The 15,692-nt window shown below is 46.3% G+C and overlaps 1 protein-coding gene across 1 annotated transcript; it reads right to left on the bottom strand.

Annotated features, from left to right (window-relative positions):
• Window positions 1–333: 333 nt before the first annotated feature.
• On the bottom strand, window positions 334–14,096 carry PA2G4 (proliferation-associated 2G4). The gene is made up of 13 exons (XM_049784010.1): window positions 13,804–14,096; window positions 11,821–11,949; window positions 10,504–10,609; window positions 10,351–10,420; window positions 8,806–8,898; window positions 3,871–3,934; window positions 3,545–3,623; window positions 3,012–3,090; window positions 2,799–2,932; window positions 2,463–2,557; window positions 1,818–1,945; window positions 1,622–1,675; window positions 334–1,401 (listed from the first exon to the last, which is right to left on the bottom strand). The coding sequence occupies exons 1-13, from the start codon at window positions 13,889–13,891 to the stop codon at window positions 1,336–1,338; spliced, it is 1,185 nt and encodes a 394-aa protein (XP_049639967.1). The 5' UTR covers window positions 13,892–14,096; the 3' UTR covers window positions 334–1,335.
• Window positions 14,097–15,692: the final 1,596 nt, after the last annotated feature.

Raw genomic sequence — 15,692 nt, 5'->3', positions numbered from 1 at the left:
ATCCTAAACAGTGTCAGCAACTTCAGAAAATTGGTATAGGGCTGGAGCAATACAACAGCAGTAGAGCATATGCCCTGCGCACAGCTGATAAAAGGCAGTTGGTGATTCAAATCCCATATGGTCCCCTGAGCCTGCCAGGAGCGATTTCTGAGCGCAGAGCCAGGAGTAACCCCTGAGCGACGCTGGGTGTGACCCAAAAACAAAGAAAATTGGTATAAGAGGAACACACACACACATTCAGAACTGGGGAGGGGGGATAAATGATCACGAATACAGATATAGATACAGGGTGAAACCCTCCCTCCTCCAACAAGAACTGAACAAGGCAAATGATTATGAGTAAATCCAAATTTATTTTAATGCCATGTCTTTTTCAATGTATTTAAAAACCTCTTCAGTTAGTGGGAGCCCTAGTTCCCTGGGACTGCATGCCTCTGAAATCATTGCCTTTCTCTCCAAACTCTTAGTAATTTATTCAATCCAAGTCCAGCTTTAGAAAGCCAGGAGGTTTCCTTCAGTCAGTCTTTTCCTCTGGTTCCTGGTCTTTCTTTCAAAGGAGGGAAGTCAAAAATACTTCGAACAGGGAACAAAACCACAGTTGCACTTCCAACTCAGGCTTGTAAAATGGAGCACAGGAAGACCCCAATGAAATTGATACAGTTGAGACAGATTACTTCCTTAGAGCCTTGTGGAATTAAAAAGAAAGGTTCTTGCAGGACAAAAATGACTAAAAAGATTTACAAATAAGGATCCATTTGACGGATGAGAATTCCTTGGTAAATGCAGACTCCGACTCCTAAAAACGGGAGGGGCCTGACCGGATTAGGAAGCTGCTGCAGATGAATAGCTCCTCTATTTCGAGGCCAGATAAAACACTGGGGTCAAGTGGGAAAGAGAGGAATAAGCCCCAAGTGATGGGAAAATGCTGAGATTGAGTGGTATAAAAAAATTTCAGCTGAGTTTTTAGCAGTGGTGGCTACCATAGCCTCCTCCCTGTTCTGTTGTAGGGCCATAAACCTTGACCAAGCAGAGAGTAGTAGAAAAAGGCTACAAAGAGGGGCTTGAAGACGATGGATTTTGACTCCTGATTTTATTATTCAATTTCTCTTTTCTATTTAAAGTAGTCTTCTGTGGCTGGGAAGTCTGGCCTCCCAAGACCAGAGTCAGTTGGAGCTGGCTGTTGTTGGAAGGGGCTGGGTGGGGGGCTGGGACGGGCAGGGACACCCCTGCTCTGCTGGCTGTCCTGGGTGGAGATGAACTGCACGTCACAGAGCCTGGGGTATGGTGGGAAGGGGATGAGGCAGGAGCAGCAAAGCTGGGGAGATGGGACCCACCTCAGTCCCCAGCTTCATTCTCTTCTAATGTTTCCCCACTGGTGGCATTCTCTGCAGTCTTAGAGGCCTAGATACAAGAAAACAAAGGGAAATCTTGGTCAGTTTCCAACAACTTGGGGGTTAGTGTCCGGTGGCTCATGAACAAAACTAGCACAGTTCTCCAACTGTCAGGGCTGAGAGAGAAAAGATAAGGATATATGGAAATTCTAATCCCTTAGCATGATCCCCAAAAGTAGAACAAAGAAAGATCATGTTCACACTCCTAGAGAAGGATGACCATTACACACCTTCTTTTTTTTCTTTTTCTGAGTTTTTCGACTTGCAGAACTCTGGAGAAGAGCCTGGAAACAGGAGAAAGAAAACACTTTAGTAGGTAAAAGAAAGGATGGTTCTATCTCAATGGCTCTTTTCAGGATAGCTGACAGTTGTCCTCACAACCAGAGAGAGGTGTCATGTGATCACCACTTTCCATCTGTCACTCACCTTTAGTTCTACATCCTGGACTTCCATCTCTGACTTATAAAGGTCAGGCTCAAAAGGACCACTGGTTATCCTCATGGGGCCATTAGGCATAAGCAAAACTGTAAATTTAAACTGGGCAACAAATTCACCTGTGGGAAGAAGGAATGTTTCTTTGTCAAGCTCCTTCCTGTAATCTGCATGGAGAAAATCCACCCCCTCCCTTTTATGCTTTTTGGGCCATACCTGGCAATGCTCAGGGGTTACCCTGGCTATGCGCTCAGAAATCGCTCCTGGCTTGGGGGACCATATGGGATGCTGGGGGATCCAATCGCAGTCCATCCCAGGTTAGCATGTGCAAGGAAGATGTCCTACCACTTGTGCCACTTACTCTGCCCCTCCCCTTTTGGTTTTTGGGCCACACTGTGGCACTCAGGGGTTACACTCCTGGCTCTGCACTCAGATATCACTCCTGGCAGGCTCAGGGGACATAATGCTGGGGTCCATCCCAGGTGAGCCATGTGCAAGGCAAATATGCCCTACCGCTGTGCTATCCCTCCAGCCCCTGGAAGTTCCTATTATATATATATAAATATATATTTATATAAATATAAATATATATAAATAAATAAAAGCAGGCAGCCCAAAGTGAAACTCTTCAGAACTCACCCTCCTTCTCATAGAGAACATTAAATGGTTGTAGCAATTCATGTTTGGCGCACTCAACCACACCCATCCGGGCCTTCTTCTCATCTTCAAAAGCTCTGAGTAAGGGAAAACATTCAGATAGCCTTAACCTTGATCAAGCCTATCACTGCTCCTGCTTAGCTTATCCTCAGGTAGAAATATAAATTATGCTTAAGGCTTAGGATTGTTCTTCCTTGTAACTTTTAGTAAGAGACAGGCAGGGAGAACATGAATGCTTAAAGGTTGGAGCTTAGTCTAGGCAGGAGGCAAGGAGGGGTGTTCCTGGTCTGAACCAGATGGTCCCTAGTACAGCAGTACCTTAAAGTAAATGGCATGGCATCAAAACGCCTTTCGACCTCACTGAAGAAGGCACGTGAAGTTTTCATTTTCAAGCCATATTGTTTAGAAGGATCTCGTTTATAAATCGTGGTTCTCTGTCCTGCATCCTTAGCCTAAATAAATTAGCTCATATTTAGTTTGACATTACTGGAAATCACTCAAGCAACCCCCCCCCATTATGCACATTCTCACCTTTCCTTCTCCTGAGCTGACAAGGACATCCACAGCATATACTTCATGTACCTCAAATTCAGCTTTTTCATGGTCTTTCCTAAAAGAAACAGAAAGGGAACCAAATGGAAGAGTAGTGGACAGAAGAGTTACCGCAGGGGTTAGGCGCTTCTCTTGCATGCAACCAACCCCGGTTCTAAACTTAACATCTCATGGTCCCATAAGCTGGGAGTAAGTAGCTTCTGAGCACAGAGCCAGGCATAGACCCTATCCATCCCACCCTGGGTAAAGAGAGAATGGAAAGCAGTCCTGGGTAGAAGATAGAAAAGATGGAAGATGGGGCTGGCGAGGTGGCGCTAGAGGTAAGGTGTCTGCCTTGCAAGCACTAGCCAAGGACCTCGGTTCGATCCCCTGGTGTCCCATATGATCCCAAGCCAGGAGCAACACCTGAGCATCAAAAGGATATGCCCCCTCCCCAAAAAAGAACAGATGGAAGAGAAAGTTCTTAAGGAGTGTGGAAAGGTGAAAGACAAAGGGATGTGACTGGCACCTACTTCTGTTGGTCTGTGGGATTCTGAATAATGGTTTTCTCTCCATCAATGACATGCTGCTTCAACTGGTGTGATAGCATACCTGCAGATGGGACAATGCCGATAGTATCAGCCATTTACTATTCCCCCCAAATTTCCAAATCCATACACCCTAACTAAAATATGATGTGGTAGGCAATGAGAGAAAAGGTGGGAGGATTTGGAAATGCTGTGGCAATCTAGGATATGCAAACAGTCTTACAGTCATGATGGCTCACCAAGGAAGGCATCAAGTGTAATTCTGCTAAACCACTCACATATAGATCCAAAACCATTATGTTAAGTCTCACCTTCAATTGGCGTGCAATTAAATGAGTGGGCAACTTTGTTCCAGGCTTCTGTCACTTGTGTATTCTAGAGCACAAGATCAAATAAAAGGTGAGATATCACAGGACACTAAATTCTGTCATGAGAAATAGTACAGCAGATAGAGTACTTGCTTTGCACAAAGCTGCCCTAAGTTTAATCCCATGTACCCCATATGGTCCTCAGAGCATAGTGAGAATTCCTGAGTGCAAAACCTGAGAGCAGGAGTAAGCTCTAAACACTGCCAAGTCTAGCCCAAAACAAAAAAGGCAGCATAAGAGTCCTAATTTTCTCCAAGCAATGATTGTCATTGATTTTCATTTCATAGTCCATATCCCTACAATCTAAAATTACCTTGTTTGCATTAACATTTTTTTTTGGGCCACACCCGGCAGTGCTCAGGGGTCACTCCTGGCTGTCTGCTCAGAAATAGCTCCTGGCAGGCACGGGGGACCACATGGGACACTGGGATTCGAACCAACCACCTTTGGTCCTGGATGGCTGCTTGCAAGACAAACGCCGCTGTGCTATCTCTCCAGGCCCCTGCATTAACATTTTACAAGTTATTTTTGCAGACAATTTAATCTGAATATTCTAGAAGGTGAATAAAGCATATCTGATCTAGAAAGCAACCGAGGCACAAAGATTATTTATCCTGTTTTTATTTCTTTTGCTCTTGTGTCACACCCTGCAGTGCTCAGAGCTCAGGGATCACTCCTGGTAGGTTAGGGGACCATATGGAGTGCCGGGGATTGAAGCCAACATGGCCATATATAAGACAAACACCCTACTCACTGTACTATCTCTCTGGCCCACTCCATGTTATTTTTATTTTTATTTATTTATTTTTTGGTCACATCCAACAATATTCAGGGCTTACTTCTTCTTCTTCTTTTTTTTTTTTTTTGTTTTTGGGCCACACTCAGCGATGCTCAGGGGTTACTCCTGGCTGTCTACTCAGAAATAGCTCCTGGCAGGCACGGGGGACCATATGGGACACCGGGATTCGAACCACCACCTTTGGTCCTGGATCGGCTGCTTGCAAGGCAAACGCCACTGTGCTATCTGCCCGGGTCCCAGTTATTTGTTTTTAAGTTCAGAAAGTTGTATTTTTTTTCCTTAAAGGATAAAAGAAAAAAATATAGTAAAGGTGTGATAGTGGCAATCGCCATTGTTTGCATAGGTCCAGAAAAATGGGGAAATGGAAAAAAAATCCTTGATCTGATTACAAAAAGGCCTCACCCCAGAAGTTTATTGGCATAAGACAGACTCTGGGTTTCAGGCATACCAGTCCGTCCAACTCATGAATGGGTTATTCTAATGGTAACAAAAACTAAGTCACAATTTCACTTTACAGATAAGGAAATTTGTTTGTTTTGATTTTTTTGGCCACACCTGGTGACGCTCAGAGGTTACTCCTGGCTATACGCTCAGAAATTGCTACTGGCTTGGGGGACCAAACCACGGTCCATCCTAGGTTAGCGCTGGCAAGGCAGATGCCTTACCACTGCACCACAGATGAAAAAATTTGAAGCTAAAAGTACATTGGAAGGCAAAGGGAGAGGTTTGGGTCACACCTAGTAGTGCTCGGAGCTATACCCAGTGGTGTTTGGGGACCATATGATGTAGGGAACAAACTGGGGTGGGTCCTATACTATTTCTCCCATCCTTGAAGTTATTTATATCTTTTTAGGTTTGTTTTGTTTTTGTGCTATACCACACTCAGGAGTTACTCCTGGCTCTACATTCAGAAATAACTCCTGGGGCCGGAGAGAGCACAGCAGCAGATCTGCAAGCAGCAGATCCAGGACCAAAGGTGGTTGGTTTGAATCCCGTGCCTGCCAGGAGCTATTTCTGAGCAGACAGCCAGCCAGGAGTAACCCCTGAGCACCGCCGGATGTGGCCCAAAAAACAAAAAAAACAACAAAAAAAATCACTCCTGGCAGACTTGGGGAACATATGGGATATGCTGGGAATTAAACCTGTATCCATCCTAGGTCGGCTGCATGCAAGGCAAATGCCCTGCTGCTGTGCTATTTCTCTAGCCCGACTTTCTAGTTTTTATTTTTATTTTTTGGTTCTTGGGTCACATCTGGCAGTTACTCAGGGGTTACTCCTGACTCTATACTCAGAAATCGCTCCTGGCAGGCTCAGGGGACCATATGGAATGCCGGGATTTGAACCACTGACCTTCTGCATGAAAGGTAAATGCCTTACCTCCATGCTATCTCTCCGGCCCCACTTTCTAGTTTTTTTTTTTTTTTTTTGTGGTTTTTGGGTCACACCCGGCAGTGCTCAGGGGTTATTCCTGGCTCCAGGCTCAGAAATTGCTCCTGGCAGGCACGGGAGGACCATATATGGGACGCCGGGATTCGAACCGATGACCTCCTGCATGAGAGGCAAACGCCTTACCTCCATGCTATCTCTCCGGCCCCACTTTCTAGTTTTTAACCACACGCTGAGGTGTCCAGGGACTGTTGGGCTGTGTGCAAGAGTGATTCCAGGCTGTGCTTAGGGACCATTATGTGATGTAGGTAGGGATCAAACCAGGTTTAGCCGCATGTAAGACAAATGACTTAACCCATTAGTACCTCTCAGGCCTGTACAGAGTTGAAAAGTACGGCAATAGATAGAATTTCATAGTTATAAAATAATTCAATACTACTATCTTCCAATGAAGATAAATAATAATTCTGGACTAGAGATACTGATTGATGACAAAACACATGCTTGCATATATGAGGCCTTGGTTTGATTACTGCCCCCCAAAATGGGGTTTAGGGTTTGATGGTGGTGGGGACTAGTATAAATATGTTCACTATGTGTCAGGTAATATTACAGCTTTATAATAGTTCTATAAGTATTATAAGAAAACTAAAAACAATGCAATTGGAACCAGAGTGATAGCACAGTGGGTAGGATGTTTGACTTGCACGCTGCCAAACCAGGTCTAATCCACGGCATCCCACAGGCACTCCCCGCTCAGCCTCCAACGAGTAATTTCTGATCATAGAGCCAGTAATAACCACTGAGCATTGCCGGGTGTGACCCAAAAACTTAAAAACGTTGCAATTAAACAACATTGGTTTCCCCAATAGTCCCCGAGTACTGAGTATGTGATCCCAAGCCCCCCACCAAAAGAAATAATACAAGCGTCTTTTTTTTGTAGGAGGCCTGGATTTGATTCCTAGACCACTAGGAGTGGCTCCTTCTCCTCCAATTCGGTTTCAGAACTGTTTAACTGGGAGTCCAGCACTCTAAATTTTATCAGTTAATGGAGAAATTTATCATCCTTGGGTTTCCTAATATTGTCTTGTAAGGCACAGAACTTTCAGTCTCTTTGCCATCTGTTTGCCTTGCACATGCTGACCTAGGACAGACCTGGGTTCAATCCTTCGGAGTCCCATATAGTCCCCCAAACCAGGAGCGATTTCTGAGCACATAGCCATGAGTAACCCGAGTGTCACTTGGTATGGCCCAAACAAAACAAAACAAAACAAAAAAGTGTTGTTTTTTTTTTTTTACTTATCTCAAAAAATTTTTTTGGTGAAGGGAGGATGTACTTGTCTTGCATGTGTCCCCATCACTGCTAGGAGTGACCCCTGAACATCAATAGCTGGCAGTAGCCCTCAGAAGCAGAAGAACAGAGTGATCTCATCCCTCTGCTATCCTCTACTCACAGCCATTTAAAAAAAAAATCACTATTAGGGCCAAAGCATTTGGTAAGGCATTTGTCTTGCATGTGCCAATCCAGGACGAACCCTGGTTCAAATCCGGCATCCCATATGGTCCCCCAGCCTGGCAGGAGCGACTTCTGAGCGCAGAGCCAGGAGTAATCCCTGAGCGCTGCCGGGTGTGACCCCTCCCAAAAATAAAATAAAATAAAAAACAAAAAACACCCACAAAGATCACTATTAGCTTTATCAAGTAGGGACCATCATATACGTGAAGGGATGTGGACAATGGTGACGGGATTGGTGTTAAAATATTGTATGCCTGAAACTAACTTATGGATAACTTTGTAGGCTTTGTGATTCAAAAATATAGAAACAGGGGCCGGGTGGTGTTGCTAAAGGTAAGGTGCCTACCTTGCCTGCGCTAGCCTTGGACGGACCGTGGTTCGATCCCCCGGTGTCCCATATGGTCCCCCAAGCCAGGAGCAACTTCTGAGCGCATAGCCAGGAGTAACCCCTGAGCGTTACCGAGTGTGGCCCAAAAAAAACAAAAAAAAAAAAAAAAAAAAAAAAAAAAAGAAACAATATAAATATAAAATAATATAAACAAATAAAAATTTATATAAAATAAAAATACCGCTCATGGGGGGCAGGAGTGATAGCACAGTGGCAAGGTGTTTGCCTTGCATGCAGCCAACCCAGGAAGAACCTATTTTCGATCCCCGGAGTCCTATATAGTCCCTCAAACCAGGAGTAACCCAAATGTCATCGGGTGTGGTCCAAAAACCAAAAACCAAAAAAAAAAAAAAAAAAAAAAAAGAAAAAGAAAGGGGGTGTCACAAGAGTGATAGCACCAGCAGCAGGGCATTTGCCTCGCACACAGCTGACTTGGGACAGACCCAGGTTCGATTCTCAGCATCCCATACGGTCCCCTGAGCCTACCAGGAGCAATTTCTGAGTACAGAGCCAAGAGTAACTCCTGGGCGCAGCCAGGTATGGCCAAAAATAAATAAATAACAAAGCATGATGATCTATAAATGGGGACCATATAACATGGAAGTATAAGACACTCAGTTAATAACCGCTTAGCATTAAGCCTTTTTTTTTAGCAATCCCATCTAAATAGCTGATTTTAAAAAGCTGTCTTAAGAGAGAGCTGAGGGAGCAGTAGGCATTCACCAGGCGTGTAGATGCCAAATGCACTTTGGCTCTATCAAGTCTGGGAGTTACAAGTAAACAACTCACCTGGTTTCCAGGCTTGACAAGGCGTAGGGCAGCTTCAGCACAAAGGTGAGCTGCCTTGATGACATCTGCTTTCCGTCCTGTTACTTGGGTTCCCTGTATATAAGGAAATGTGGTTAGTGCTGTCCCAGAAAGTTCCTTAGTATAGCTGGTCATCCAGCTGATATCCGTATGTCCATTATACATGGACAGCCAACAAAGAGGAGTGAAAATTCTTTCTTTTTCCTACTTTAGTCTCACCTCTTTTTGGGGGTGGGGGTGTCCACACCCAGCGGCGCTCAAGGGTTACTCCTGGCTCTGCTCAGAAATCGCTCCTGAGGGGCCGGGCGGTGGCGCTAGAGGTAAGGTGCCTGCCTTGCCTGCGCTAGCCTTGGATGGACCGTGGTTCGATCCCCAGGTGTCCCATATGGTCCCCCAAGCAAGGAGCAACTTCTGAGTACATAGCCAGGAGTAACCCCTGAGCGTTACCGGGTGTGGCCCAAAACCCAAAACCCAAAAACCAAAAAAAAAAAAAAAAAAAAAAAAAAAAAAAAAGAAATTGCTCCTGGCAGGCACGGGGGACCATATATGGGATGCTGGGATTCGAACCACCATTGGTCCTGGGTCAACTGCTTGCAAGGCGAACACCCACCGCTGTACTACCTCTCCGGCCCCTAGTATCATCTCTTAAGCTCCATATGGGGATCATATAATTAAAAAAAAAGTAAGTCGGGGCCAGAGAGAGAGCATGGAGGTAAGGCATTTACAATTTGCCTTGCATGCAGAAGAACGGTGGTTCAAATCCCGGCATCCCATATGATCCCCCGAGCCTGCCAGGAGTGATTTCTGAGCATAGAGCCAGGAGTAACCCCTGAGAGCTGCTGGGTGTGACCCAAAAACAAACAAACAAACAAACAAAAAAGTTTCAAAATAGAGGGCAGGAGAAATAGCAGTGTTTGCCTTGCATGCAGCCTACCCTACAGGGACCTGGTTCGATTCCTGGCGTCCCATATGGTCCCTGGGCTTGCCAGGGGTGATTTCCGAGTGCAGAGCTAGGAGCGACACCTGAGCACCACTGGGTTGGCCCAAAAACCAATGAATCAATCAATAAAGTTTAAAAATTTTTTAAAAAGTTTCAAAATAAATGTATGATTATCAGTCAGTAACTGATTTATATACCTCGAGTCATATGTAGACATTTCTCCAAAAAAGGCCAGGAGTGTAAATTAAAAAAAAAAACAAAACCTGCTGATCTGAAAGTTGGAGATACTTCTCACTGGAGGTACTGGAATCAAGAGTGAAAGAACAATCTTGTAGCACTGAGTGCAATGCTGGGAGCTGGGGGTGCACTTGTTTGTTTGCCAAAAGTATAGATTTTCAAGGGGGTGTAGAGTGGGGTGGACTAAGTAATTTTTCTTTCTGGAAAGGGGCAGTAGGTCAAGTAAGTCTGGAAACCTTTAAGTTTCCCAAAATGTACATGGGACTAAATGCAGTAGGACTAAGCCCTAAAACGTGGTGTACCCTTAAGTAGTGGCCAAAGATCTGCTACAATTCAAAGAGGGAACCTACCTGAACTATCCCAACGACAAAAGTATGAGCCACATTAGCAATGAAGCCATCCACATGGACCCCCAGATCACTGAAAGGCAAGAGCAGAGTATAGCATTAAGAACTGGCACAAACATTTAGGGGGGAAAAGTGTGCTAAAAGGTTTCAACTTACATTTTTACCAAGTCCCCTTCCTTGAGAATATAATCCTGGTCACTCTTCAAAGGGGAGAAGTGACACACACAGTTATTTACCGAGATGCTGGTGGGAAAGGCAATACCTGGAAAGAGAGAACAATTAAGCCTCAGACCTTTCCCAACAATTCTGTCGTCCCTCATAGGAAGACGGACAATTTTTCTTCAGGTTCTTCATTAAGTTAAAATTAGCTCAGATTTAGTCGAAAACTGCTTGGATTCTACTTGTCATTCCTCATTTCCAATTTCCTCAACCAAAGCTCGGGTGGTAGCTGCAACAATAAGGGTCAAACCTGGAAATTACTAGGAGTCTCTTGTCTGGTTTTGGACCACATCTGGTGGAGCTCAGAAATTACTCCCGGCAGACTCAGGGGACCATATGGGATACCGGGGATAGAATCCAGGTTGGCCATGTGCAAGACAAACACCCTTCCTGCTGTGCTATTTACTCTGGCCCCAACTAGGCTCTATTTTTTTTTTGAGGGGGAATACCCACATCAGAATTTGCTCTGGGGATAGTAGGAGATGCCAAAGATTTCATTTAAGACAGCTACAAATAAGAGATTTAAGGGCTGACATTGGCACCCCCCACCCTTAATTATTTTTGGTGTGGTTTGGTTTTGGTTTGTTTGGGCCACACCTGGCTATGCTCAGTGTTTACTTCAGGTGGTATCCCTGATTCATTCTAGGTAGAATTCATGCAAGGCAACAGATTATTTATCTCTCTCCAGAACTTAAAACAAAACAACAACCCTTTTCTTTTTAATAATTGTGGGGCCCGAGCGATAGCACAGCAGTAGCGTGTTTGCCTTGCACACAGCCAACCCAAGATGGACCTGGGTTCTATGCCTGGTATTCCATATGGTCCCGAGTCTGCCAGGAGCGATTTCTAAGCGCAGATTCAGGAATAACTCCTGAGCGCTGCTGAGTGTGGCCCCAAAACCATATAATTATAATAAAATTTTGCATTTTGTTGTTATTCGTTGTTGGGGTCACAACCAGAAGTGCTGCAAGGATCACAGGACACTGAGGAACAAGCCCCTACCTATGTCTCTACATTCTTTTAGCTCCATTCTTTTTTTTTTTTTTTTTTTTTTTTTTTTGGTTTTTGGGTCATACCCGGCTGCGCTCAGGGGTTACTCCTGGCTGTCTGCTCAGAAATAGCTCCTGGCAGGCACGGGGGACCATATGGGACACCGGGATTTGAACCAACCACCTTTGGTCCTGGATCGGCTGCTTGCAAGGCAAACACCTCTGTGCTATCTCTCCGGGCCCTTAGCTCCATTCTTGACCTTACCTTTTTTCATTTCTTTTTCTTTCTTGAAAATTTTCCCCGTCTCTTCCATAATCATGGCATCACCTCTCTCACACAGGCTCAGTACCGAGACACCTGAGCTAGAAGCTTCCACCAGAAAACGAAGTACCCCTGGAACAGAAACCCACTGTGTCATCTCTTCTGTGCTGTCACTGTCTGTTAATAGCCAAAGAATTACCTAAGAGATGAATTTCTAATATCCCTTAGTGCCACGGTCCCAAGGCTGACAGAGGGAACTGGTCTCCTGAAAGGTGCTCATAATCTCTGTTTCGACATTTCATTCCCAAATTGAAAAACACTCCCTCATGTAAATGTGACAACTAAGCACACACAATGTCTCCCTCAGCAAGGTTGACTTTTCAAACATGGACCTGTTGTATGGCAGAATTATTAACTTCAAGGGACTCTTGCCAAAGTTTCCCACATACATGTAGAGCAGAGAAATTTATAGGCGTCTACTTTCAACAGGAAAGTAGCCTTGAATTGCTGACTCCAAGCTAAAACATTGTTAAATGCTACCGTCTTCCCTTCTCAGACACCCCAATTAGGTATTAGTAACCTTGACTTGTGTAAACTTATTTCCTTAGAAACAAGCCAAGGGACTTAATCTAGGTCTCTGAGCCATACCAAGTTCCTAAGCATGGATTTTAAGGATCGAATTGAACCCCAGGACTATCTCTGTGGCTCCTCCAAGTTTGTTTTTATTCAAACCACTACTACCAAGTCTAAAAAGAATCAAAACTGGGAGCACTATAGTAGTAAGATCATACTACTATTTATAAAGTGCACGCCATTTCCTTGGCCCATCCTGAACTTCAGGCTTGATTTTTTTTTTTTTGAGAGCTAAATTTTGGTGGCCCAACGGAAATATAAAAAACTTAAAAGTTGACAGTCTGAAGACCAAAGGGATCCGAAATACATGCTTCCCAACATGCTTTACTGTCAAGATTGTTAGAGGAAAAAAAAAAACTCCAGCCATGGTTTGAAAACGGGAAGGTGGAAAAAAAGAAAGAAAGAAAGAAAGAAAGAAAGAAAAGAGAGACATCTGCTTGGAGCACTGGCAGCTGCTGAGAACGTGCAAACATGGTTCTTAGGGAAAGATGACTTCCGAGAGAGAGAGGGGAGAAAGGTCGGGAATCCCCTTTTCTGCTGTGCACAACCTGACCAGAGTTGGAGATAAGTAAAGACGGGGGGCCTTCAAGGCAACTTCCCAGGGTTGTCAACCCCTAAAAAAAAAAGTACCAACTTGGGAAGATCTAGACGATCGGGGAAAAGATTGCAGGAAGCAAGAACTTCCCGACGGGGCCAGCACTTGTCGCCTCTAGACACTGAGTTAGTTCTAGGGGGTGCCCTCCTCCAACGATCCCCAAAACCTGGGCCAAAAAAAGAATAAAGAAAGGGGGGCCCCACCAACCAGGGAAGAGGACGAAAAGAAAAGTCGCACGCAAAGCACGTGGCGGGGCGACGGTGTCAGGGGGGACCCAGCAGCAGCAACACGTGTCGCCCTGGCCAGACGTCGGTTTCTGGGGATTTGGGGGGCGTCGGGACAAAAAAGTGGGGGTACAGCTGCTGCTTTTTTTTTTTCTGATCCCCTCCAAAAGCAGAATGGGAGGCCGGCCAAGATCCAGGTGGAAACAAATAAAAAAGCAAAGGGGTTAGAGTTAGAGGTGCTCCCTGGCCTCTTGAGGACCCCCAATTAAGGAAGCCTGTCAAGGGGCACCCCAACCTCGCTCGGGGCACCCCCACGCCCCAGCTGCCTGCCTGCCAGCACTTGCACAGGGACCCCAAAACAAGAGCCCAGGTGAGGCGAGACAAGACAGTCTTTCCTTCCCCTAGTTGAAGAGGCGCGGGGGCCCGAGAACTCAGACTGCCTGACCCCCCAAAAAGCAGCACCGACCCCCCAAACTCCCCTTTCCAACCCCCCACCCCCGATCCCGGGACCCCCCCCCGAGGCCGCACACTCACGGTTGGCGATGTCGCCCCCCATCTTATACTTGGTCACGACCAGGTCCTCCGCGATCGTCTGCTCTTGCTGCTCGTCCTCGCCCGACATCTTTCCTCCGTCCCCCGCCAGCAGCACCCCCGCAGCCTCGTCCCCTCTCTCCTCTCCCTTCCTCCCTCGCTTCCTCCCCAGCCGACCCTCGGGCGCACCACCCCGAGCCTCCGCGAGCCGCGAGGCAAAGCTCCAGCCAGCGAGCGAACGAGCGAGCGAGGGAGCGGCGGGCAAGAAGCGCCTAGAGGTGCGACCGCGCGCGGGCTGCGGCGCGAGGGCTTCTGGGATAACGAGTCCCGCCGCCCGCCGGCTCGTAGCCGCCCTCCCGCCGCGTCGAACTACGACTCCCAGAATGCCCCGCGCCACCCCCGGACGCCGCCGCCGGGCCGTGTGGGCGGGGCTTCGGCCTCCCAGGGCCTCGCACGCCGGGGTCGCGGGGCATGCTGGGAAAAAAAGGGTCCCAGGTTCCGCGGGAAGGCGGAGTCGGCCGTTGGGCGCAGCCTATGGGGCCGGGTCTGGTGGAGGGGTGGAGGGGGAAGAAGCGCGTTTTCCTCAGGAGGAAAACTCTTAGGGAGTAGAGGAGATTGAACCCGAAAAAGAACCGGGGTGGTAGGGCGGGGAGGAATAGTGAATTTTGGAAATGGAAATGCAAGGGTGAGGTGGAGGGAGTAGGCTTGCACGTCAGCAGTGACTCTCCCTAAAATTTCCTCATTGAACTGACAGTCAGACCGGCTGGGCCGGTGCGGTCCTGCCGGGGGTGCAGGGAGGTGCTGATTGGGTGTGGAAGGAGAATGTGGGTGCAAGCCACAGGGCTGATTTGACTTGTCTGTTCCCTGCCAAGCCAGATTCTGGAGGGAGATTTGTCCATGCATTGGGACCTCCCCAATGGAGAGTCGGGGTTGCCACTGCAGATGGCATCATCGCTCCAACAATAGGTTTACTGAGATTTTTCTTTTTCTTCCCCTTCAAACTAGAGACTTTCTGAAACATCTGGGAATTTGGGCTCTACTCCCTTGAGGGCACCCAGTTATAAGGCTTTTTCCTGTGGTCTTTTTTTTTTTTTTTCATTAGGTTGTCCTGCAGGGGAGTTTTCTAGTAAAAGCCTAAACATAGTAATAGCCTAAAATAAATTTCTAGTAAAAATGAAAAAGAATTGTGCTTGTCTCCCAGGGGAAGACAAGGAACAAGGGGCTGGCTGGAGGGAGTCCTGGAGGAACTGCAGGTTGTTGAGAAGAAAAGACATGGAACAGTCTTATCTTGTCAAGGTTTTCATTTGATAGACCAGAAGCTGAAAAGGCTTTGGCATTTTTATTCATAAGTATAAAAACCAACAAAAAAAATCGTGATAAAATAGATAAGCCCAAAGGGACGGAGGTCTCAGGTTGATAAGTCTGATTTCTGATTTCTGTCCTAACGAGTAGACAAGGAAAGTTCCTTTTATAAAAAGCGGCTCTTCAGACTAGTGAATCTGTCCCTTGGGTAAGAAATTAAGGTTATTTACAGATTGTTTGTAGAATATTTTACACAAACATGTCCAGTTATTTTTCCTTCTGACCATCTCACTCACCCCCACCATCACAAGTTCTTGAGATGAAAACTGAGTACAGGGGTCTCAAACTCAATTTACCTGGGGGCCGCAGGAGGCAAAGTCGGGGTGATCCTTGAGTGCAAAGTCAGCAGTAAGCCTTGAACATTGAGGGGTATGACCCAAACAACTAAAACGAAACAAAACAAAGATTCCTCTAGGGCAGGGCCACAAAACGTTGTACGGGGGGCCGGGAAGGTGGCACTAGAGGTAAGGTGTCTGCCTTGCAAGCACTAGCGTAGGACGGACCATGGTTCGATCCCCCGGTGTCCCATA

Source organism: Suncus etruscus, chromosome 11 (assembly GCF_024139225.1).
Source record: "Suncus etruscus isolate mSunEtr1 chromosome 11, mSunEtr1.pri.cur, whole genome shotgun sequence".
NCBI lineage: Eukaryota > Metazoa > Chordata > Mammalia > Eulipotyphla > Soricidae > Suncus > Suncus etruscus.
Note: the sequence above shows the minus strand (reverse complement) of the source record. Positions and strands in the feature narration are given on the sequence as shown.